This window comes from Podarcis vaucheri, assembly GCF_965113315.1.
Source record: "Podarcis vaucheri genome assembly, chromosome: 7".
Taxonomy (NCBI): domain Eukaryota; kingdom Metazoa; phylum Chordata; class Lepidosauria; order Squamata; family Lacertidae; genus Podarcis; species Podarcis vaucheri.
The window spans coordinates 74,613,953-74,638,344 of record NC_138765.1 but is presented as its reverse complement, the minus strand read 5'-3'; the positions used below and the strand labels follow the sequence as shown (position 1 = coordinate 74,638,344).

General features: G+C 48.9%; 2 protein-coding genes across 3 annotated transcripts in view; one reads left to right on the top strand and one right to left on the bottom strand.

Moving 5' to 3' along the window:
* Positions 1-4,455, bottom strand: part of SLC35E2B (solute carrier family 35 member E2B) — a 24,452-nt gene extending 19,997 nt beyond the window's left edge. Inside the window, exon 1 of one of the 2 annotated variants that reach the window (XM_082230284.1) lies at positions 4,341-4,455. The gene's annotated coding sequence lies outside the window, so the exon portion shown is untranslated. Of the gene's footprint in view, positions 1-2,184; positions 2,309-4,340 lie in introns of those variants that run through there. The other variant, XM_082230283.1, reaches the window with a different exon arrangement.
* LOC309536322 (uncharacterized protein) lies at positions 4,329-24,392 on the top strand. Its single transcript, XM_082230454.1, has 9 exons — positions 4,329-4,446; positions 5,554-5,674; positions 7,059-7,212; positions 13,112-13,257; positions 14,219-14,395; positions 15,021-15,137; positions 16,426-16,512; positions 21,187-21,334; positions 22,855-24,392. The coding sequence occupies exons 1-9, from the start codon at positions 4,427-4,429 to the stop codon at positions 22,884-22,886; spliced, it is 1,002 nt and encodes a 333-aa protein (XP_082086580.1). The 5' UTR covers positions 4,329-4,426; the 3' UTR covers positions 22,887-24,392.

Below are 24,392 nucleotides of genomic sequence, written 5' to 3'. Positions count from 1 at the left end.
ATGCAGAACATGTCAGATTTAAACTTGAAAGATCAGGGTTCACACTCAGTGACAAAGCTCTTTGATGATCTTCAACTATACGCCCCATCATGGCCTAACCTACCTGACAGTAATAAATATCATTCTGTACCTAATCACACACACAGGCAATACTGACCCTGGAAAAAGCTTCTGGGTCTAATCCAAGTCAAATGAAGCTCTTGAAACTCAAGAAAAGCAACTGTCTTAGACTTCTTCCAGCAAACACCACCAAGAGTCTCATGACATGTTAAAGACTAACCAATTCTATTATGGCATGTGTCTTCTTTGAATCAGATGCATTGGGATTCAAGCCATAGCTGTAATTTAAATACACCTAAGTACAGAGAATGATAAGCAGCGACAGGGAACCTTTCTTAGCCTGAGGGCCACCTTCTCTACTAGGCAATCTTCCAAGGGCCACATGCCAGTGCTGGGCAGGGCCAGAGACAAAAGTACGTAGGTGGAACAGCAAATACAATTATACCTTTTGTAGAAGACTAGTTTGTGCATGCACACATACCTCCCCCTCCAGCCTCCATTCAGAAAAGCAAGAGGCACGGTCAGAGTTCCAGCCAGGCCAAAACACTTGGGTCACTGAGGGTTGTGGCCTGGGGAGAGTTTTGAGGCCTAGACAGAGATGCCTGGAGTTCTATTTGAGCTCAAGGCCTGAGTCCCCCCCCCCCCATCAATGGAGTCAAATGAAAACAGTGGAGCCAAATGAGCACGGGACAAAAGAGGCCGAGCACCTGATAATTCTTTGCCAAGCTTAACTGACCGGCCAGCAGTTGCAGCTTTTGATCTTCCTGGATTTCTCTTTATCAATGTGATATGTCTACTGTTAACAATGCCTGCCTCCCCAGGACAAACGGGTCTGTCTCTGTGCAAAAGAATAAGCAGCCACAGCTCTGACACCAGAAGCCTATTTGACACCAGAGGAACTGCAAAAGGAGACACCAGGGTGAAGTGACAATGGATCAAGATGTTTGATTCTATTAGTTGAGGCTTGAATGGAAAAACTGGCTTCCTGTCCCACTCGAAAGGCAAAGCTAGGGTGGCAGTCACAAATTGCTGTCCTGGAATGGTCGCTGTGCTTTCTCCTCATCCATTTCAGCTTCAGCTGAATGGTCAGGGGCTTATTGTTCGTGCTTCTTTCCTGCTGAAACCTGCCATTCACATTTTTCTACACACCCATCTGTGCATCTATATTACTGCATTTATACCCCACCTTTGTCTCCAATGAACTAAAGGTGGAGTCCATGGTTTCCCCCTCCTCACTTAATCCCCACAATAACCCTGTGAGCCAGGTCAGGCTTAGAGGCAGTAGCTGGCCCAAGCTCACCCAGTGATCCTCATGGCTAAGTGGGGGAGATTTGAACCCTGGTTACCCAGATCCTAACCACTACACCACAACATCAGCGTGCTATTACATACACACAAACACACAGTGTGGATACAGGTACACACCTCTACATGATCTGGTGAAGTGCCAAAGAGTTCATGGCACAATTAAGCCTTTAGGCTGCATACCCACATAACTTTTTAAAGCACACCCTGCAAGATTCCTAGGGAGTGTAGTTTACGGGATTCTTTGGGAGAGGAAAAATTGTGTGTTAACCCTATTCTGTGCGCATGCAGCCTTACTTTAAGGTGCTAATTTCTGATTCAGTTCCAGGGTTAATTCAAAGATCACCACTACAATACCACCACTGCCAGCCTTTATTTCAGCCGTATCTACCACCCCCCTCTTTACCCTTGAAAGGGGGTGCGTGGGCGGGCTGGTGATCCCTGGTTCAGCCGATGAGAAATACACCCACCCGTACCCACTTCAATAGTTTGACCACTACATTCAGAGCTCCTGAGCCCTGGCAATAATTCAAAAAACATCCAGGCATCTCCCCGCCCCAAAATTAACAATTGCAAGATGCCGCGGCAGAACTAACCATTCAAAGAGACACACACAAACACGCACCGCGTTGCTGTGTTGAACCCACAAAACAATATATTGCAATCCCTGCAGCGCAGCCCTTGCGGGGGGGGGTGGATGTGGCGGCGCTAAGCTTTGCAAATGTCTCCAGCAACTTCCCAAATTTGGGGTGGGGTGGGGAGGGAATTACCCCCGCCATTGCAATGAAATCGCACAATGCTAGCCCCCGACACACCCACCTGCCTGCGGTCCCGGACAATTCTTGCCTTCCCCTTCCGCAGCCATGATCACGGCCGCCTCCGCGGATGGAGACGCCCCGCCTGGTCTGCAAAGGGCTCCTCCTCTGATCGGGCGGAGCAAGGTGTTGTGGGGAGTGAGAAAGAGATCTCAAGGTCCCCGGTTCGAGCCCCAAATCGGGCAAAAGATTCCTGGATTGCAGTGGGTTGGACTGGATGACCCTCGCGATCCCTTAACAACTCTGCGATTCTATGAATGCGATGAATACTTTAATTCTCAAGGTGACGGAGAGCGACTGGCACTTAGGACCAGGCTCCTTTGCCCGGCCCCAAACCTGACATCGCAAGGTGACTGTGCCTCAAGGCACGTGCAGAGCGCGACGAATTTCCCGGCATCTCTTTTCCGGGTTGCTGTCGTGAGAGATTTTGCAGCCAAAGATAACTAGCAAGCGTTAGTTAATACAAGAAGGGGCTAGCGATATAACAGAGTTGTAAGTTTCTAGAGACGACTCAGGTCACACACCCTCACCTTCGGGGAGGGAGGAAATAATGTTTTTCTCTCCTTCTTTCTTTCTTTCGCCGCCACGAAGCTGAAATATTTCCAATAAGCAAGCAAACAAAATATGAGAAAATCCAAGTTTCTAGTCCACTTGAGGAAGTTCCCTACTTTATTTACTCCAACCCAGGAATCAGGAATGAGGGGGGAGATGTGTGAATGTTGTGGCATACACAATATAGTTAAAGGACCCCCATCCATAGCTGTCAACTTCCCTTTTTTGCGGGAAATCCCCTTATTTCAGCGCTGTTTCCCGCTGCTTCCCACTGCTATCCTGGATTGTTAGATATCCCGTAGACTGTTCCCGGGACAGGCGAGGCTGCTGATCCCTTATTTTTGAGGCTGCTGATCCCTTATTTTCAAATCTGAAAGTTGACAGCTATGCCCCCATCCTGCAAGAATGCTAGGAATTGTAGTTCCTCCCTCACCGATCAGCCTAAACAAATTAGTTTCCAGGAGGAAGGTGTAATTTAAATGCATGGGTGTCTGCACAGACACCCCCTCCCCCGTTCAGTTCCTATGGGCACTTCCAGCCTAAAGTCCGTCCCCCCCCCGCAAACCAGGACTGAGGAAACTGGCTCCCTCTCAGAATGGTTCAGCTCTAGGCAACATGGTCAATGGTTAGGATTGACAGGAGTTGTAGTGCAATGACATTTGGAGGGCTACAGGCAAACGAAGTAGGGGTTGAATGGGGCTGATGTCCATTTATTCCAATGGGTCTGGAATAAAACAAAATGAGCCTTCTATTATTCACTGTAAACTTTCTATCTCAGTAAATCCACTTTTTTTTTTAAAGCTATGGTTTTCCTAGTAGTGATGTATGGAAGTGAGAGCTGGACCATAAAGAAGGCTGATCGCCGAAGAATTGATGCTTTTGAATTCTGGTGCTGGAGGAGATTCTTGAGAGTCCTGTGGACTGCAAGAAGATCAAACCTATCCATTCTGAAGGAAATCAGCCCTGAGTGCTCACTGGAAGGACAGATCGTGAAGCTGAGGCTCCAATACTTTGGCCACCTCATGAGAAGAGAAGACTCCCTGGAAAAGACCCTGATGTTGGGAAAGATGGAGGGCACAAGGAGAAGGGGACGACAGAGGGCGAGATGGTTGGACAGTGTTCTCGAAGCTACAAACATGAGTCTGACCAAACTGCGGGAGGCAGTGGAAGACAGGAGTGCCTGGCGTGCTCTGGTCCATGGGGTCACGAAGAGTCGGACACGACTAAACAACAACAAATCCACTTTCCAGTTAAAAGTGGAGGGTTTGCATCACACCAGGCACCTCTTCATCCATACGAAGCGATGACTAAAACGGCAACTTTTTTTTTTTTAACCCCACTACAATAAAACATTTTAAAAGTGAAAGGGGGCTTTTAATTTTTTTTAAAAAAAACCAAGTCTGTTTTTTTTCTAGAAGTCCAAGTTGTACTTCCGTTTATGCGTCACTCTAAATTTATATCTCTACGGGCTTTACTCCTTTGAACTCCCAACGCGAAGTCTCTACATAAGAAGTGACAGTGAAGAGCGACGGAAGAGCAGCATACACTTCCTGTTTTTACCGGAAGTTTCACCGGTCTAGGACTTCGGCCAGTGTCTCTATGGCTTACCAGATCCCGAAAACGCGCCTGAGGCCTGGAAGCGGAGCTGGCGCCCGCTCGCTTCCCCGTCGGGCCATGTAACTGACTCTGTCGCCATGGAGCCTCCCGACACGAGGTAGTTGCCGCCGCCTGCGCCTCGCCGGGACCCGTAGCGAGCGAGAGGGGGGCGGGGGATGGCGGCGGTTGGGTGCGAGGGTGGAGCTACCAGTCTGGACCTGAGAGTTCTCCTTCTGGCCCGCATTAAAGTGGTTGAAGTGTTGCAGGCACTGTGACGTCGGCGCCGCGTCACGTCGCGACCTCACCGCGACCGTTGACGTCACATTTCACACCACCACCACCACCAAACTTTGAATTCTGAGATGTTTTCTAAAAAAAAGAAAAGAAAAAAGCCCTTCAAATATTCTTAATTTGTTTTAAAAACGTTATTAAATTTATACAGATCCATGTAGTTACCTTGGTTGTTTTTTTTAAAAAAGTGACCAATTGTGCAAGTAAATAAATAAATAAATAAATAAATGCAATGAGTAAATGCCATGAAAGTAATAATTATATTTAGTATTAGAAGGTGCTCATGGAGGCATGCATGCGTCCCTCCATTTTATCTTCACAACAACCGAGTGATGTAGTTTTGGCAAGAGAGATTGTCACCAGTCCAAAGTCATACATTGTGGCTTCGCTTTCAACCCTGCTATCCCAGGTCCTAATCCAACACTCTAACCATTACACCACACTATGACATGGGGAAGGTTCCACCCTGGTTGCTTCTACTTCAGCAGCAAAAGAAGCTTAGCTTTCAGTTGAAATTTAGAAGTGCGGACAGGATGGGGGAAGAGATCGTGACATCCTTGAGCATGTCATTGTGGTCCAGATTTCCATGCAGCGGAAAAGCATGCATGTTCTTGCAGTCCTGACTCACAAAAGGAGCTGCCTCTGTTCTCGCACAACAGCCTGTGGCGTCTGCAAGTATGCTTGTTATGCTAGCTAACAGCAAGGGCATCTTGGTGGGGATTCCCCCCCCCCCCGCATGCCCATGAGGTCTCCAATTCAAAAAGTTGCAGCAGGAAGTTCAAACTGAAATCAGCTCAGTAAAAGACTGACTGGGCAGGAGCCATGGTTTGTCAGAGGCTACCCAGTGAACCCAAAAACCTTCTCACATCTGTATGCAAAACTTCCACTTAGCTTCACCTCCAGACATCCTTTCATTGTTGTTCTCTCCCTCCAGGGTCCTACTTTTCCCTTCGGAGGAGACGCAAGATCCTCCCCTGCCAAATGAAGTTTTAACCGCTGTGGTGCCAAATCTAACCCCAAGACATCAAGACCTCATTCCTACCCCATGTGGCCCTGTAAGTATCTGAACCAATTGGTTTCCTGTTAGTTTCAGTTGCATTTATCATGCTTAGAGCTACACCTGGCCTTCTGCGTTTGTTGCAGTAATGACATATCCCTCTTTGGTTTTATCTCCTGCTTCTACCCCACCTACTTTCTCTGTTTTCCATGTGACTTTTTTAAAAAGTCACTTGGGGGCGGGGACCTATCAAACCTCTGCTCTAAAAAAGCTCCATTTAGATAATAAAACCTGACATACGTAAATGTACATCATTCAGGAAACTTTGATTATTTTGAAAGCCTGAAAACAGAGCCTATTGGTGAAAAGCACTATGAAGTTTGCTTGATGGGTTTGCTGCCCTGAGCTGCTTCAGGAGGAAGGGCATGATATAGATCAGGGGTCGGCAAGGCTTACCTTGCCTAGGCCAGTTCACTGCCGCTGAGCCTACTCCATGGGTGGGATCACGTGTGCGTGTGAGCGTGCACACCCATGATTTCTGGTGTCTGTGCAGACACGATTTCTGGCGCTGCAAAAGTGAGTCCCCTGTGCCGGTTTAGTGCAGCACGGGGGGGGGGGGGACTCGCTGAGTGGGCGGCTTGTGGGCCGGTAAAACGACCCTCATGGGCCGCTTGTGGTCCATGGGCCTTAGGTTGCCAACCCCTGATATAGATAGATAGATTTAATGAATGAATGAATAAAAACGGGGGGGGGGGGACACCACTTTGTCATTAACTACCATCTCTCAGGCTCACCCATTCCCCAGCTCCCAACTTTTATTTATTTAACAAAAATTATATACCACTTACAGTTATACCTCGGGTTACAGACGCTTCAGGTTGCGCATTTTCGGGTTGCGCACTGCACCAAACCCGGAAGTACCGGAACGGGTTACTTCCGGGTTTCGGCGCTCGTGCATGCGCAAAAACATTAAATCGCGTTTTGCGCATGTGCAGAAGACCAAATTGCGACCTGCGCGTGCGCAGATGTGGTGCTGCAAGTTGTGAACGTGCCTCCCGCATGGATCACATTCGCAACCCGAGCATCCACTGGAATTGGCAGTTGGCACAATAGATTCATTTAAAAATATTGATAAAAGCAATCCTTAAAAACCAGTTGACATAACGTTTAACAAGCTATAAAGAAAACAAGCAGTTTGAAAATAGATCTACCTGTTAAAATTACCTGCCTGGGTAGCCTTGCCTAAACAAATAAGTTTTACTCAGGCACGGGAAACAATACAGGGAAGGTCCCTGCCTGCTACATATGAGCAGGGAGTTCGAAAGAACACACCCTGCCAAAACAACACTGGATTATTTTGCAGGGCTGCTATGAAACCATGTAGTTTTTTTACCTAGTTGCAAAGCTGCTTAGAGAACATTTACATGCCTTTCTGATTGCAGATCAAACCATGGTCGGAGCTGTCCTCTCCGGTCAAGATCTATTTCTGCGTCACCATCCTCTCCCTGTTGAGCGTCATCGGATTAACCATAGAGAACCTCGTTCAGCAGAAGGACGAAGACTTCACTGTCTCTCTCATTCAGCTGATCGGCGTTGGTAAGGAAGAGGGGACTCTACAGCAAAATGCCCGTTTTATGTTTTTGATGGGTGGGAAGAAGGGCTATATTTTGCAGAGGCCTCAGGTGAGAGGTAGGGGAGGAAATGTGTCTGTACATGGAAGCACACAAACATGAGTCTTCTTAATGAAGGTTGTGCTGGCCTGACATTTTGCAGCCTCTGCAATCTAACCATACAACAAATGGCAGCATGTTTATAAAAGGGATAGTCAAGAGTATCTGGTCCATTGGGGTGAGTGGAACTGCCTTCAGCCAGCCGCCCCCATTTGCCTGTCTTCTTAGAACCACTCCAGCTGGTGGCATGGGCTGTCAGCTTCCTCCTCCTAAGTCTCAGTATTAACCTTGTAGAATTGGGCAGGGAGGTGGATTCAGGCCAAATTAGAATTAGCCAGCTCTGCCTGTCATTGGCTTTGGCGCCATCTACTGTTGGCCTCCCTGCCTTTCACCCTACCAGTCCCAACAAGCACAAGCCACCATTGGTCAAGAGGTGCATTTGGCAGAATCTTAGTGCGTGGGGGGCTAAGCCCACTCAGTTCTGACCCCTAGACAAGAGGGAGGGAGGGAGGCTTTGCCCCACTCTCAACAAATGGAGGCTGGTTGCTTTGTCCTACATAGGGCACGGGAACCTATAATTTATATGGGAATATAATACAAAAAATATAATCTGTTAAAAAAGAGAGCTGCTGGATCAGAGCAAAGACCCCTCTAGAGGAAAATGCAATAGCTAACCAGATACATACAGGAAGCTGGAAAACAAGGCAGAAGGGAAGTAGCTCCCTCCTGCAGTTGCCTGAGCCACCGACTGAGTGTGTTGGACTGTGACCTGGGAGAACAGGGTTCGACTCCCCGCTCAATGCCTCTCACCCTACCCTACCTCACAGGGTCGTTGTGAGGATAAAATGGGGAGAACCATGTGCACCACCTTGCGCTCCTTGGAGGGTAAGGTGGCATATAAATCTAATAAATAAATAACTTCCTGACTCCTTCAACTGTGGAGATAATTTCTTCAAGAAATGGCATTATTCAGGTGTGCATGGAGCTGAACGGGACAAGCTACTTTATTTTCTCCCAGACGCTATTAATTCTGCTTATTAATGGTTAATCCCACAGGAAAGAGCTGTAGAACACCTGCTCTGCATGCAGAAGGTCCCAGGTTCAGTCTCTGGTAACTCCCTGCCAGAAACCCTGGAGAGTTGCTGCCAGTCAGTGTAGACAATACTGAGCTAAATGCACCAAGGGTCTGATTCAGTATAAGACAGCTCTCTATGCTCCTTTTGCATTCCTGCAATCGTTATAGCGTTTCCTGTTCACATCAGTGCCATGGCAGAGATCATTCACTTTCTGCAGGTGAAAAACTAAGGCCTAAGAAAATAACCACTGGTGCCCTTTGAGTCTCCACCCAAGCCCAGTCTCCCAGGACTTTGGACCTTTTCTGTTTTCTGACCTCCATTGTCCTGGAACTGTGGGCAATACTACATACGGACTGTAGGTGGCGCCTCTAGCCCAACCATTTCCTTGATAGGAATCTGGTTAGGATTCCCCCCCTCCCGCTTGCTACGTCCAAATCCAGCTGTCGAACTTCAAAACCCTAGTAGATAACCATTCCATTTTGAGTTTGGACATGGTTGTGCGTGCATGCTTGCACATACAAAGCCAAAACCACACAAACCATACATATCAGCAGGATAACTTGGTGGTTTGCAGGACTGCATTAAAAAAAAAAAAAAATGCCGCAAGGCACAGAAACCCCCCCAGAATTGTCCAGTGAGTACTGAACGGCTACAGAATGCTGACTGTCAGAGAAGAGAAAAAGCAACAACCAAGCAGAATGGGGCATGGCGGCTGCAAAGGGAGACGCATAGATATAAAAAGGCTAGAGAGAACCAACTCGGCGTGTGAAAAGGTTGTTTCCTGGTTCACACCGTGAAGCTCTTTTTAATGCCCCCCCCACCCACCCCAGGCAGAGGTGAAACCTGCCCATAGAAATCAAAAGGTGACGTTCAAGATTGTCATGTAGCTGGGCATTTATTATTATTTTTTAAAAAAGGAGGAAGGAGAAAGAAACCCCAAACAACCCACTGTGGATTGTGCATGCTCAGTGGGCAGAGGGAAAAAGAAAACTGGGAGGGGGAATGGAACCCAGTGACAGAAGCACATCGCACTGCAACATTTTATTGCAGGCCCCCAGTTGATGGAACCCACGGGCGGTATTATAGGGGACTTCCTACTCTTTCTAATTTTGTGTTATGCCACCTCCCCACCCTCCATGTCGGCCATTTTGTGACTGGCATCCCTCTCTCAAAATCCAAAATGTGCCCCTTAGTCCAAAAAGTTTGGCAACCGCTGATCTAGGGCCTTTTCCTGTCTCTGTACCAGATGTGAGGAACCTTTGGCCCTCCATATGTTGCTGAACAACTCCCACCATCTCTGCTCGTTGGCCATGCTAGTTGGGGGCCGAAGGGAGCTGTTGCTCAGCAACATGAGGAGAGCCCAAAGCTGCCCACCCATGCTTTGTACCACTGCGCCCCATGGTCCCCTTTGAGCCAAGAACCACCTTGTGAGGCAAGCAGGGAGCTGCGCAACACTACTGACACTCCCCCTTTCCCCTGCCAACAGGTCCGCCACCTCCCTTTCCCCTCTCCTCCCTCGTGAACATCATACTACCTGCCTCATGTTCTCTAATCAAACCATGAATCTGCCATGGCGCCCTTGACAAGGTTCATACTTCACAGGCGCTGGCCTCCTGAGATGTTTTGCAGTTGGAATATGAATGCCGGCAGGTTCTAAGGTTCTGATTGGTCAAAAACATCAGGTGCTATTTAGTATTGACACAGGTTTTGGCAGGGCAGAGAAGAACGAGCCTGGCAGGGCCCATTGATAATAATAATAATTATTATTATTACAAATTTAAATGGTTACATTTGTATCCTCCAATAGCTTATGGTGGTATTCCCCATTTCCCCATATAACCCTGTCCGTTGGATATAATATTGAGGGCCCAGCCTAGACCCCGCTCCCCCCATATTTTTTTTTAAAAGAGACAGTGGCACAGGGTTAGAACACAAGGGCCACATTCCCTTATGGGGAACCTCCCGGGGGCCAGATGTCAGTGGCAGGTTGGGCCAGAGCGAAAAGTGGGCAGAGCATTGGGCATGACTTGGGGCACTGGGCTACACACACATCTCCAGGCATTCAGGGTACCTTATCACAGTTCAGTCACACTTTCCAGCGGGGCAAAAGCACACAGGCAGGGTGCATAGCAGGTTGGTTAGGGGTGTGGCCTGGGGACAGTTCTAGGGGCCGGGCAGAGAGTCCTCGTGGGCCACATTTGGCCGCCAGGCACTGAGGTTCCTCACACCTCTGTTGCAACACAAAAGTGGAATACCTTCTTTGAATGCAAAAGGCGTTGGGTTCAGTCCGGTTGCAACGATCGGGCAGTAGGTAATGAAGAGGTCCCTGAGAACTTGGAGAAAGGAAGATACAAACATAAGGCACGACCGGCAGCTGAGGCCATTTGTGCTCCAACAACAATTCTGCATGTTCTCTGCCGAGAAAGGCTGGCTTCCCGAACCGAGAACAGTGAAGGCAGTAAAGTAACATCTGCACAATTTTCCTCCCATTTTGTACAGTTTTCATGGCACGCTACCTTGCACAGTGTATTTTTGACTGACAAAAATAAGGATAAAAATTAATTTCTGGTTTAGCTGATCCTGAGGACCAGGAAAGCAATGTGGTTCAGCAGCAGTTTTGGAGCACACCTCTGCAATCATGAGAATCAAAAATGTGGTCCTAAAGAGAGAGAAAGCCTATTAAAAACCCAAGACATTGAAATTCTCAGTAAACTTAAGTTCAGTGATGACCTTTTTGAGCTTTTTCTAAGACCCCGTGTATTTGCTATGCGTCTAGAAGCCTGACTGGGACAGTAGGTAGCATAGATCACCTCAAAAAATAAAATACTAACAATATGGGCAGAGTATAGCTGCAACCTAAGAGCAGGCAATTGCCGTCATGGGTACTGTAAAATCATAAATAACCATAATGTTGGCTCTTGATGCTACCCAGGCTGAATGTTAATTACATTTCAAGAGATTTGTTATAAGCAATAATTAGATTAGGACTGATTTAATTTTGGCTGTGGCCATAGAAGGTAAACATTTCTTGTTCTTATCAACCGACAAAGTCTCATTCCCCACCCCCGTCCTTGAACAATTTTCTCCCAAAATGGAGAGATAAGAGCTTGATATATAGAGAGGGTATCTCCAGTTATTAAGAACAAGAAATCTTGGTTAGTGCTCTTCTCATTTTCCCGAATGGGCCTCAAAAATCTCTTGCAGGTTTTCTGCACATACTGTAAACAGAATAAGACCAAGATGATGATTTTTTGCAAACACAGTCCTAGGTATAAATGGTGTTTAAATCACCAAGCTATAGAACAAGCCCTCTTATTTGGGTACCTAGATTTACTCTTTAGTGAAACCCTCTCTTGTAAGTGTCATCTGGAGGCATTGAAAGTCAAAGCACAAGAAACCGCTAGGGCATTGATGAAGTTCTGTTACAATAAGGGAGGCCTGCCGATTGAACCTGCCCTAATGATATTTGGTTACTCATATGCTCTATAGTGTTAAAGTCTAGGGCTTTGATTCAAACTTCATTAAAGTTATGGAAACTGCAAAATATTCACCCCCTCCGAAAGCTATGCTCTCTACCATCAGAAATATCAGCAACTCTTCTTCGCACAGAATCTGGGTGGCCAACAATTAAAGCGAGAGAGGACTGCACTCAGTTCATGTACTGTATATTAAAAGAATTGCTACTAAGCCAATCAAGCATTTCCCTGTGCTGTGCTATATGGAATTGGGTAATAACCAACTTGGTCCATCTATCTCAGTATTGCCCACACTGGCTGGCAGTGGCTCTTCAGGGTCCCAGGCAGGGAGTCTACCCATCCCTACAGAACCTGGGACCTGAACCTAAGGTCTCCCACTGAGCTGGTCCTTTCCCAGTTTGCCAAGTCAGATATGTTTGCCTCCTGCTCTGCCACCCTCAAAATCCCTTGCCGCATAGCAAGCTCAACTGCTCCCTACTCATTGTGGAAAAGAAAAAAAGAGACAGATAAGTCAGCCAATCCCCCTCCCTCCACCTTTAGCATTTGGTGAGTCCAGGGCTCGCCTTGCTCAGAAATACTCCTGCACAAAACCACCTTGCTTTCCTCCCTCTGTGTTTGCAACTGCCGGGCAGATGCGTCTCGACAGAATCCCAATTAATAGGATCCCATTTGTCATCAGGTTTGGACACAGAAATGTCTCGACTTGAATGGCACGATCCAGAACCATTACTGTTGCCTCCTGTTCGTTCCTGCCCACTCCCCGCCTAGAAAAACCACACCTTTAATTTTTCTAGGGTTCTCCGGAGATATTTGGGGTTGCAGCAGCCAATGGATCCTAAGGAAACTTCTACCCTGGAAAGAGGGAGACAGAGAGGGTCTTAGTTGAATACAACCTAGTGCCTCTTTCAAGATAGTGCTAGCTTTTAAAAACACATTAAAAAGTTGTAAATCACTCGTGAGGACCGCAGGCTTTTGAAATGACCTCCCTGTTGCTCAGCCTCCACTCCCTGCCTTCAGAGCCAGGGAACAGCTCCCTGCTTCACAAGATGGTTGTTGGGAGGACAGGTGAGCCAATTAATGGATGTTTCCTCTACCCTGGAGATAAAAAAGCCTCATCAATCTAACCTAACTCTAAATATACATATTTTTTTAAAAAATGAAGAAATGCCTTCTAGGTTGACGTCAACCTTCAGCTTCCCCTTTCAGCTTGGAAGGCTCCTTTTTCTCCCCTGCACAGACGGCTGATGGCGGGATTTGTCTCTTTCCCCGACAGTCTTCTGCATCTACTACGTGAGCCGGGGCATCTTGCAAGAGAACCGCCAGGAGCTCATCGTCTTCGTCCTCTCCATTGCGCTCGTCATGCTGCGCTCAGTCGTCAACTTCAGCGTCCTGCCTGCCGAACAAAAGCCCAAACTGCTCGTGAGTGGTCAGCGGTTGGGTCTTTGCCATGAACTAAGGGCCTGGCGGGAGCTTCCTAGATCATGCAAGATCACTCTGGGGCCTGTTGTCAGCATAGTTCAGCCCAGGGTTGTGTGTGTTGTGATGTTCCTGCATCACCTTCTAACAAATCTCTTTCTCTGCTGCACCCCGGTTTTAAGAAGATGGCTGCCCCCCTTTTAGAAGGATGCATAACTGGTTTGGAACCGAGAAGGGAGGGCAGAAATGTAAGCCACCCAGAACCGGTACACTTCAGTCCCTTGCAGGTCACCTTTGATGGAGGGATAAACATGCTCCAAAAGGACTTGGGCATGGTGAGGCAGCAGAGTACATTATGATTCAGGAGAGGGGCAGGTCTGGACTTCCCCTCTGTTCAGAGCAGGCTCCAATCTTTCGTCCGTGTGGAATTTGAATTCCTGCTTCTGTGCTGCTCAGATTGCATTGCTTAGGCCCCATCTGCACGGTACCTAAAGCAGCATCACAGCACTTTGAACAGCTGTGGCTTCCGTCAAAAGACTCCTGGGAGCTGCTTGGAGAGACCCTGGTCCCCTCGCAGAACTACAATTCCTGGGGGTGGGGTGTTTAACAGCCAGTCCTCTGAGAATTGTAGGTCTTTGAGGGGGAACAGGGAGATCTCCTAATAATGCACAGCACCCATAACAAATGACACTTCCCAGAAGTCTTTGGGGGAAGCCACAACTCTTTAAAGAGGCATGGTGCTGCTTTGCATGTGCAGTGCAGGTGAGACCTTACATGTAGAGCATCCTAGTGAATTCTGCCAGCTTGCGTCCTTCCTCTGCAACCTCTTGCCAAGCCATCAGCAGTATTCACACTTGTCTCCCTGTTTTCTTCATCAAACACGTTGAATCTGGTGGAGGTTCTTCTGCTGCCGCAGGGGCGTGTGGTCCATTCTGACGGTCTTGCTTCCATTTTCCCTCTTAAGGCCCGCTTTGTCCTGATCCTTTTAGTCGGTGCCTTCGACGTGATCTGCGCCGTGGTCCTCATTCAGACCGAAAGCATGATGGCCTTCCGGGTGGGCGGGGCCTTGGAGAGCCTCCAGGCCCAATACTTCATGCTCAACCTCTGCTTTTCCATGCTGACCTTTGACCTCCAGGCTCAGGTAGGCCCAGGCCGCAGTCCAAACCACAGCCTGAATCCCTTGGCCCGTCTGTTTCCCAACTATGCCTTGCATTTCTCTCAACTGCTTTTCTGCAAGGTACATGCAGGGCAACTCGTATAAAAATAAAAAGCCAAGGAAACTGAGAGTTAAATGTGTTTTTACAAAAAAAGCATGTAGCATGGGTGTTGCATCTTGCGTTTAGCTCTGAGTAGGCCCACTGAAATCAGTGGACCTCAGGCACCAGTTTTCTTAAAATTGCAGAGCAGTTCTGAATGGTCGCTTGGAGGGGCTGAGCCTTGAATAGCTGCATTTTTGTTAAGTGTTCCTTGTAGCTTGGATATCTCCGTTGGCTAGAGCGTGGTGCTGATAAGGCCAAGGTTGCAGGTTCGATCCCCTTATGGGACAACTGCATATTCCTGCACTGCGGAGGATTGGGCTAGATGAAACTCAGGGTCCCTTTCACTTCTATGAAAGACCCCAGCACAGGTCATGAAATGGCCTGCCTTTCTGGAAAGCGAGTGAGTTAACTAACACAACAGACTGTGAGCTTCAAATGGTTAAGGGGCGCAGGAAGGGGAAGTGTGCAGCTGCTGCAACCTCTTAGACTTCTCTTTTTGCCTTCCAGCTTTGCTTGTGCGTTCTGCTGCTCACCTCGATTCGGGAGATCTCAGTTCTGCACAGCATCTTCCTGGCGGTTGGGATTCTCTGGGCTGGGCTGAAAGTTGTCTGTGGCATCATTGCTGTGAGTGCACCTCCCCTCCCCCCCTTGATCAAATGGGCATTTCCTGGGGGTAAACCAGAGACATTTCCTCTAAGAAATGCTGGGCCCTGATTTATTTGTTTTTTAGAAGGAGCAGCATTCTGTGCCAAAGCACTAACATAAATTGCAAAGTTCTGCAACTTGGCGTGAGCTATGTGAATTATGCGTCTGGCCCTTCAGATTCTAGCACATTCTTCGCAACCACGAGGGCTAGAAAGAAAAGATAGTGACAGTTCTGTGACGCTGGACTCTGCATCCTGAATTGGGTCCTGTTCCATTTCTGAGGGATCCACAGAGCCCTGGATATTGTCTTGCCAGATGCCAAAATCTGTTGTTACAGCTATATGGGGAAAGGGGCTGTCTGTCCCGTCCCCTTTTATGCTAGTTGGGCTCCAAGCAGGCTACGCTTGTGGTGCCTCTTCAGGTAGACACAGATGTGGCTCGACTGCGTTTAGGCAAGGCCAAGGCCAGGCGAAATTCCCTGAACCAAGGACTGCCTGAAAGGGAGCTTTTGCTTCAGTGACCTGCAAAAGCCTTCTGCATGGTGGCCAGCCCAGTCTTGCAGCTTCCCCCTCATGCTCCGAGGAGCCACCTTTTCCCTTTGGAAGCAGGGACAGGGAACATTTTTCAGCCCAAGGGCCGCAATCCCTTCTGGGCAGCCTTCTGGGGGCCGCATGCCAATGGTGGGCAGGACCAGAGGCAAAGGGGGCGGGGCAACAGAGTTAAACCTTACCTTTGTGGAGTAGCTCAGGTACTACAAATGCCCATACCCCCTTTCTCTGCTCCATATAGACAAGAAAGAGGCATGATCAGAGTTCAGGGACACATTTCAGGCAAGCAACACCACTCGGGGTCGGGGAGAGTTCTGAGGGCCAGGTTGAGAGGGCTGGGGGCCACATTCGACTCCCAGACCGGAGGTCTCGTCCCCACTGCCTGAAAGTGCCATTGCCTTGTTCAGCTGCTGGTGGTTTCTCCAGCATGGGGGTGAGGGTTGGCTGGCTCTGAAGTGTCTGGTAAAGCCCACCTCTTGGCCTGCGAAGGAGGAGAAGGCTCCTTGCTCAGACTGCCTCCTAGTTTTGCCACTGTTTTACCAGTAGGGGGTAGCAGGGTGGGGGGGCTGCCCTAGCTCTGCCCCACAGCCTTTGATGGGATGCTTATGATAACTCTTGAGACTACTTTGAGAGGAAGCTAGACTTACGTATAGCTAAAGCAGACCCAACCAATGAATGTGCAGCTAACTCAGTTCATTCCCCCCCCACCTGTTTCCCAGATATTAAAAGAGTTAAAACCTCTAGCCTGGATTTTTCTGAGTCAGAATTTGCCCGAGGTTGCTTATCTCGCCTACCTGATCTACACGGTAAGTCTTGCCAAGGGTTTTGTTGATTTAATGAGAAGGAAGGGCAGGGGGAATTCTTCCAGTCTCAAGATGCTGATTGCTAGTGCAAGCAAGTTAAGCCCCTGGCTCTTTTTCTGTAGGGGCTGTTCTGAAGGAAGGGCTGCATGTTCCCAGAGTGCAGGCAACTGGCCGTCTCACCATGTAAAGTTGGGTTGTTTTAATGCTTTATTTTTAAGAAGAAAGGTTGCTAGCCCCTATGGTTTCAGGTCTAGGCTGTGTGGACAAATGGGCAAAATCGAAGTAGCCGGTACTGACTATCAACGTGATCCTAACTACTCTGGGACAAACCTGACATTTCAGATCCTGTATCCAGCCAAGTCCTCCTCAGAGGAGACCCATTGAACTGAATAGGCCTAGGTTAGCCAAGATTGATAACTGCAGACGGCCTACCCTGAGTAAGGCGGGCATTGGACCCAACTCCCTGTTTCTTCGTTAACATTTCCTATGTACCAGGAAACTGTGTTTTGTGCCTTATCTTTATGAGAAGGAAGAGGAGAGTGTACTAGCCACTGGCTAATTTCCAGGCACTTAAGCCACAGTAGGTCCCACAGGGCGTGGGGAAGTTGTGCGCTGCATCTGACCCTTACAGGGCCCCCATGTGGCTCACTCTGGGTTGTCTGGTGACTGCTGCTTGGAGCACGATAAACCCACAAGAATGGTTCTCCCCATGTACCTTCCTTCTCCTCAGCCTCTGTTGGGGGGCAGGCAATGTAGTCAACGGGACGCGGATGGCACTGTGGGTTAAACCACAGAGCCCAGGACTTGCCGATCAGAAGGTCGGCGGTTCGAATCCCCGCAACGGGGTGAGTTCCTGTTGCTCGGTCCCTGCTCCTGCCTACCTAGCAGTTCAAAAGCACATCAAAGTGCAAGTAGATAAATAGGTACCGCTCTGGCGGGAAGGTAAACGGTGTTTCCGTGCGCTGCTCTGATTCGCCAGAAGCAGCTTAGTCATTCTGGCCACATGACCCGGAAGCTGTATGCCGGCTCCCTTGGCAGTAAAGCGAGATGAGTGCCGCAACCCCAGAGTCGGCCACCACTGAACCTAATGGTCAGGGGTCCCTTTACCCTTTACCTTTTTTAATGTAGTCAACAGCACCAATCACAGCTGGGGGACCAGGATGGGGAGAAGCAGGAGAGGGAGAGCTGACTAGTACACCAATCCTGTTGCTTCTTGGCTGTGCCCAGTGCCTAGCAGCTGGCAGGGGGCACAGGGAGGATGCTGAGAGCTCAATGTACCATCAGGGCAAGTTTAGACCTCACAACTCTTTGTACAGAAGTTGTAGTGGGACTGGGAGAATAAATGTGTGGCTCTTATTCCACCACAACATGCATACTTTAGGGCTCAAAAAGGCCACCCGCTACAGGTTTAACATGATCATCTGTCTTGGTCCAATAGACCCAACAAGATAAACACCCAAAACTGGGGCTAATAAATTATCATCCCCCCACTAACTGGGGTGTATGTGTGGCTTATTTGAGCCAAAAGCCCCTGAGAAAAATGCACTACAGATGCCTATCCAGTGCTAGTCCCACATTTCCAATGACTTTTGCTCACCCTTGGAAGCGGTTAACTCAAGCCAGGCTCAGAACATTCCAGGATTGCGGCCAAACGCTCCCACGTCCCGCCATCGCCAGGCATCCGAGGGTTAGCGTCGGGGTGCTCAAAAGGCTTCTGAAATCCCTCTGTGTCAGGGCGCCCTGGGATTTTGCTTCCGGTCAAGGCAAAGCAGGGAAAATTCAGACACAGCAACAACCCTCTCTCTTTTTTAAAAATGCATCACAGAGACGGTCCTCAGGCAGTTCTGAAGTGGGCCGGTTGGGCCGGGTGACCCCCTCCCCTCCTTGCAACACCATCTGAGGAGTGGTGCAGTTGCACTGCTAGATTAACTGATAGTCTGTCTCATAAGGCAGACTCTTCTTTGGGTAACTCAGTGGTAGGGATCTGTCTTGCAAGTGGAAGGTCCCAGGTTCAGTCCCCAGCACCTCCAGGTATGGCTGGGAGAGGTCTCCTGTCTAAAACCAGTTTCCGAAACTTGGGTCACCAGCTATTATTGGACTACAATTCCCATCATCCCTGACTACTGGTCCTGCTCCCTAGGGATGATGGGAGTTGTAGTCCAAAAACAGCTGAAGACCCAAGTTTGGGAAACCCTGATGTAAACAATACTGAACTAGGCAGACCAGTTATTTGACTCTGAATGCGGTAGCTCCCTTTGTTCCTGTGCCAGCCAACAGAAACTTAGCCCAGTCATGAGACTCCCGTGATCCTTTGGGAACAGAGTTGGCATCTCATCGCTCCCCTAGGGAGCCATCATCTTGGCACTTAACACAACGGAAATGAAACCTGCTGTTTCAGAATGAATTGTTCACACACCAGCGGCTCGGATTGGCTGCTGCACCGAAACTGGAAAGCTTTTCGCTTTCTTCGGAGACAGAGGGGTGGTTGGTTTCTTGATGTTATAGCAGCAGCAGGAGCACAGGGATCTCAAGGACTGCAATGCTTTCCAAAAACCGGCCATCTGACAGCTTCCTCTCTCGCCACAGCTGTGTGGAAAGCAGCAGGGATTTATGGGAAAGGTCAAGCTGGCCTGGCTGGTTGGGAGGAAGGAGTGGGCGTGGGAGACGAGAAGGTCAGCGGAGGTGAAGGGATTGGGATTGCAAGTCCAAGGTGGAAGTGAGAGAGACAACACAAGAGATTTTAGGGCATGGTGGTCTTGTTGGACGGCTGTCCCACGTTCCGTCTTTCACTGCCATTCAAAACAAACAATAAACTAGAACAATTTTTTGGGGGGCGGGATGTCATTAGTTTTCATAAATATGGGTCAGGCCAAGAGCCCATCTAGTCCAGCATCCTGTTCTCACAGTGGCTGACCAGATGCCCATTCTGGGAAACCTTCCATCAGGATCCGAGCCCAAGAGCCCTCTCCCTCTTCTGTGGCTTCCAGCAACCGTTCAGAAGCATTACAAGCACAGCCATCATGGCTAGTATCTTGCGATAGCCCTTTCCTCCAGGAATTTATCTAATCCTCTTTTAAAGCCATCCAACTTGGTGCATGTCTCCTGGGGGAGTGAGTTCCATAGTTTAACACTGTGTTGCATGAAGATGGACTTTCTTTTATCCTGAATCTTTTATTATTCAGCCTCATTGGATGTTATAAGAGAGGGAGAAAAACTTTCCACTTTCCCCACGCCATGCATAATGTTATAAACTTCTATTTCATCGCTTCTTACTTGCATTTTCTCTAAGCTAAAAAGTATGAAATGCTGCAGTCTTTCCTTGCAGGAGAGTTGCGCCATCCTTTTCTGAATCTTTTTCTGACTCAACAATATCTTTTTTTGAATTGAGGCAACCAGAACTATACACACTTTCCCTTTCCCTTTCCCTTTCCCTTTCCCTTTCCCTTCCCCTTCCCCTTCCCCTTCCCCTTCCCTGTCTGCTCTCAGTTGCTGTCAGTAACATGATTTAAATTCTTCCCAGGAATTTCCATGTTTTCTCCTGAGCCTTACTTACTTACTTACTTGCTTGTTTATTTACTTATGACATTCAAACTCTACCCTGTAGCCTGAAAACCCTCCAAGTGGCTTACAAAGTCCTGAGACTGCACTCAGGCTTGCAATCTTTTTTAAAAAAAGACAAAAGACATAGCACATGAGGAAAAAGGAAGGGGAGGGAGAAGGAGATAGCAAGCTCAAGCCTGAGTTCTTAGAAGTTACAGCCAATTTCAGTGGCAGTTCTGGCTGTCTTGCTGCCTGCCCCCTCGAAACATGCTTCCATCCCAGATCAGGTCCAGGAGCAGAGTCAGCGACAATGTCCAGGCTAGGAAGGGGGGACAGCTCCTGCCATTCCTGCTGTATCCATACATGCTGGCAGTAGCTCTGGAAAGGGCCAGAGCTCAGTGGCAGAGCAGCTGCTTATCCCCTGCATTTCTGGACAGGGCTGCGAAGGACCCCTGTCTCAAAACCATGGAGATCTGCCACCAGTCACTGAGCCACCTGGACCCAATAGTCTGACTTGGTGGAAGGCAGCTTCCTATGTTAAGGAAAAGCCCTAGCTCAGTCATAGAGCATTCACTTTGCTTGCAGAAGGTCCAGTTCTCAGTGGTATCTCCAGCTAAGGCTGGGGGCGGGGGAAGACTCCTGCCTGAAAGCCACTGCCAGTCACTGTGGACAGTCCTGAGCTAGGCAGCCCAATGGCCTGACTGAGGACCAGCTGGCTTCCCATGTTATTCATTACATATGTATTCTGCTCCTCTTCCAAGGAGAAATCTATTTTGTCCTCATGACAATCCTGTGAGATAGGTTAGACCGAGGAAGAGTGCTGAGTGGAGATTTGAACCTCTCTCTCCTGATCAACACTCTTAACCACAGTGCCCCACTAGCAAAATGTTTCTGTCTCCTCTGGCATTGCAAATTGCCCCAGAGCCTGTCTTCCAGATTGTTTTATGCCCACTTGTTGTGGGGCCTCCATCGCCTCTCCTCTTGCTCCCCAAGCATCACTTCTCCTGCAGGTGCATCATTTCGCCCCCGGCTGCAACATTGGGTAGATGGGACAATTGTCCACCCTGCCCATTTCACTCCTTTCATTTCTCTCTCTGAAAATGTTATTTCTTTACGTGGAATGTGCTTTCTTCGCAGGTGATCGAAGAGTGGGGACAAGGGAGTTCCTATGCGCTGGAAGCAGCTGTCATCACCTGTTCCTGCATTTCTGTGATGATCAAAAGTGTCCTGTTCTGGGCGTTGTTCCATGTCTACCACAGCTTTGGACAAGGGCTGAGAGAAAGGAGTGAGTATTGGAGGAGATTAATCCAGGGGGAGGAAAAACAGATGGACACATACATAGAAAAGCCCAGAGAATTTGGGGATTGAAGGCAATGGGAGTGGGATGGACCATTCATGTCCAGCTCATGGGTTTCACTGGAACATCTGGCTGGGCAGAGTGAAAAGAACTTTATCTCCCCCTGTCCAAATTCATATTAAGCAGCTGGCATGTATTTATTTGAAGCATTTTACCCTGCTCTGCAGCTAGGGTGGATGGAGAAGGCTCCCAGAGCAGTTTCCAAAACTCAACAGTAAGATAAGTTCTGCCCTCAAGCTTATAATCTAAAAGGCAAGACAGAAAAGGAAAAGGGATTGGGAGGGAGGAGGGAGGAGGAAGGCAAATTCGGGCTGGAGGTCTTACAGAGCTTTTAGTAGTGATTAGCTGGAATGGAAGAGAGTTCAAGGAGAAGTGAAGGAGTGAAACTTATTACTATTTATTAAATTTCTATACCACCCTTCATCCGAAGATTACAGGACAGTTTACAAAAATAATACCTTAATAACAGAAACAATAACCCCCTGTACAAAGGTTAAAAGGCCACAGATTGTTTAATTCGCCAACGCCTGGGAGAAGAGGAATGTTTTTGCCTGGCGCCTAAGGATATGCAATGAAGGCGCCAGGCAAGCCTCCTTGGGGAAAGCATTCCACAAGTGGGGAGCCACCCCAGAAGAGGCTCGTTCTCGTGTTGCTGCCCTCCAGACCTCTAGTGGAAGAGGCACATGAATAAAGGCCTCAGTTGATGAGTGCAGGGTCTGGGTTGGTTCATATGGAGAGAGGTGGTCCTTGAGGCATTGCAGTCCTGTGCCGTTTTAAGACTTTGTGGGTCAAAACCAGCACTTTTGAGTTGGGCCCAGAAACCAAATGGCAGCCAGTGCAGTCGGTTGCTGTTCTCTCCACTGAAGTTGATGCAGCAGCCCTGCTTCTCTCTCCCTCTGATGCAGCCTCCTGGAATGGCTGGCAACAGAGAGGAACCTGATGGAGAGATTCTTCAGTGCTCTCTTCCTCACCCTCTGCTATAGCCTGATGGACTGCTAGCTGCTCCTGGACACTTGAGGAAGGAGCCTCATTTAGCCCATCCAAATGGCGGAGACTGCATGCTGATTGATAGAGAGGGCCACCAATCAGCACAAAACACCCGCTGCATTCGGTGCGCCTTCCCTGCAGCATCAGTGTAGTGTGTATTGCCAAAGTGGCTACAGAAGGAGCTGCCTAGCATACTAAGAAATGGCCAGCTAGCCAGGATGACTTTGTGATACCTCCACCGTCAGAGGCAGTATGCCTCTGAATCCCAGTTGCCTGGGAATTGCAAGTAGGGAGAGTCGCTGTTGCACTCTTGCTGGTGGGCTTCCCATTGAGCCACTGTGAGAACAGGATGCCGAAGCAGATGAGCCACTGGCCTGATCCTGCAAGCTCTTTAATGTTTTTTAAAAAACGGCGAGATTCTTCCTATCATTTACCGCGACTCTTATCCCCCACCTCTGCAGTGTTTTCTTCCTATGGAAGGATTGACTCGTGAAGCACGATGCCTTCTCCAGGTACGGGGCGGCACTCTTACAAAGTGAAGGTGTGCTGCGGGAGATCAGTTCCCTGCTCCGACCCAAGAAAGTGGGGCCCCGAAAGGCAGGTCGTAGCAGGAGCAGCTTGACCACAGTTCAACAGAAGACGTTTGCACAACCCTCCACCTCCTGGGGCTTGCTGCGGGAACTCTGCTCCGTCAAGTTTGAGTCCTTTTGCCAAACAGCTCCTGCATGCAGCAACCCCGTCAAGATTCCTCCGGTGTGTTTGTTTGTTTACGCTAGATACCACTTCACCCATTACCCCGCCTTCGAAACAGCTGCCACGACGACCCCCTCCTGCCATGGCTTGCCTCCCAAGGGTGAGTGTTGCCGACGGACCATTCATTTGGTGCTTTCTTCCTCAAGCGCAATCCTACACCTAGATTAGCTTTGGGCATTGCAAACCAGGCGGGGAGGGCCTAAGCGACAGCCCCAGCACTGTACGCCCTCATTTGCCGTATTTCACTGCCAAGAGCCTCATCCTGGCAAACGAGGAGCTGACAATCCTCCAAAGTTTTATCTGTTTTAAGATGACAGCCCCATCCAGTGAAATTTATGCCTCCCACATAAGAACCAAAGATTAGAAATCTAGCGGAAGAAAACCAGAGGCAGCTTGATGCTTTCGTGGGCTACTTAAAAAGTTGCGCGAGGACCACATGCAGCCTTTGGGACGCACCACCTCTAGATGTTCTGGACTGCAGTTCCCATCAGCACCAGGCACCGCTGGCTGGGGCTGATGGGAGTTGTAGTCCAAAACATCTCATGGGCACAAGCTCAGCAAAGGCCGCTCGAAACCCAGCGCCTCTGCGGTTGCAAAGCCATCTCGCCTGCCATTAACCCAAATCCAAATGGGTGTGTTTGGTTTGAAACTGGAAATAGGGCTCAAACTGCAGAACCACCGTGACCCCTCTGGCCAGCCCCATCTAGCCTATAACCTATAGCCCTGGCAGAACAACACTCAAGTACTGATGCTGGTGTGTGCTGAAGTTACCTGCTGGCTTCCGTGCTGCTGAAGACCTTCACGGTGGCAAGACACACTGTTTTTACTTGTCTTGGCACTCTTGGCCTCTGGTCCCAACCCTTTGGTGGATGGCCAAGGGCCTGAGAAACAGGAGAACCTCAAGTTCCAGTTTTGCCCCAGGAAGAGTGGCTGATTCAGCACCCTCAGAATGGTTGAAGATTTGGGGCAAAGGGAAGGCACCTACCCCAAAGGTTACATGGAGAAGGGCTGCCCCCCACCCCAGCCAACTCCAGAATCTGACTCCAAGGAGTATGTCTGTGCCTTAAAACAGGAGAGAGATTCAGACAGGCATGAGGAATCTGCGGCTTCCCAGACGTTGCTGCCCAGTGCCTCCCATCCCTGACAACAGCATCTGGAAGGTGGCACTAAAGCTGCTGTGTGGGGAAGCTCTGGCCCACCAGCTGTGCCGAACTCCCAGCTCCCATCAGCACCAGCTTGCATGTCC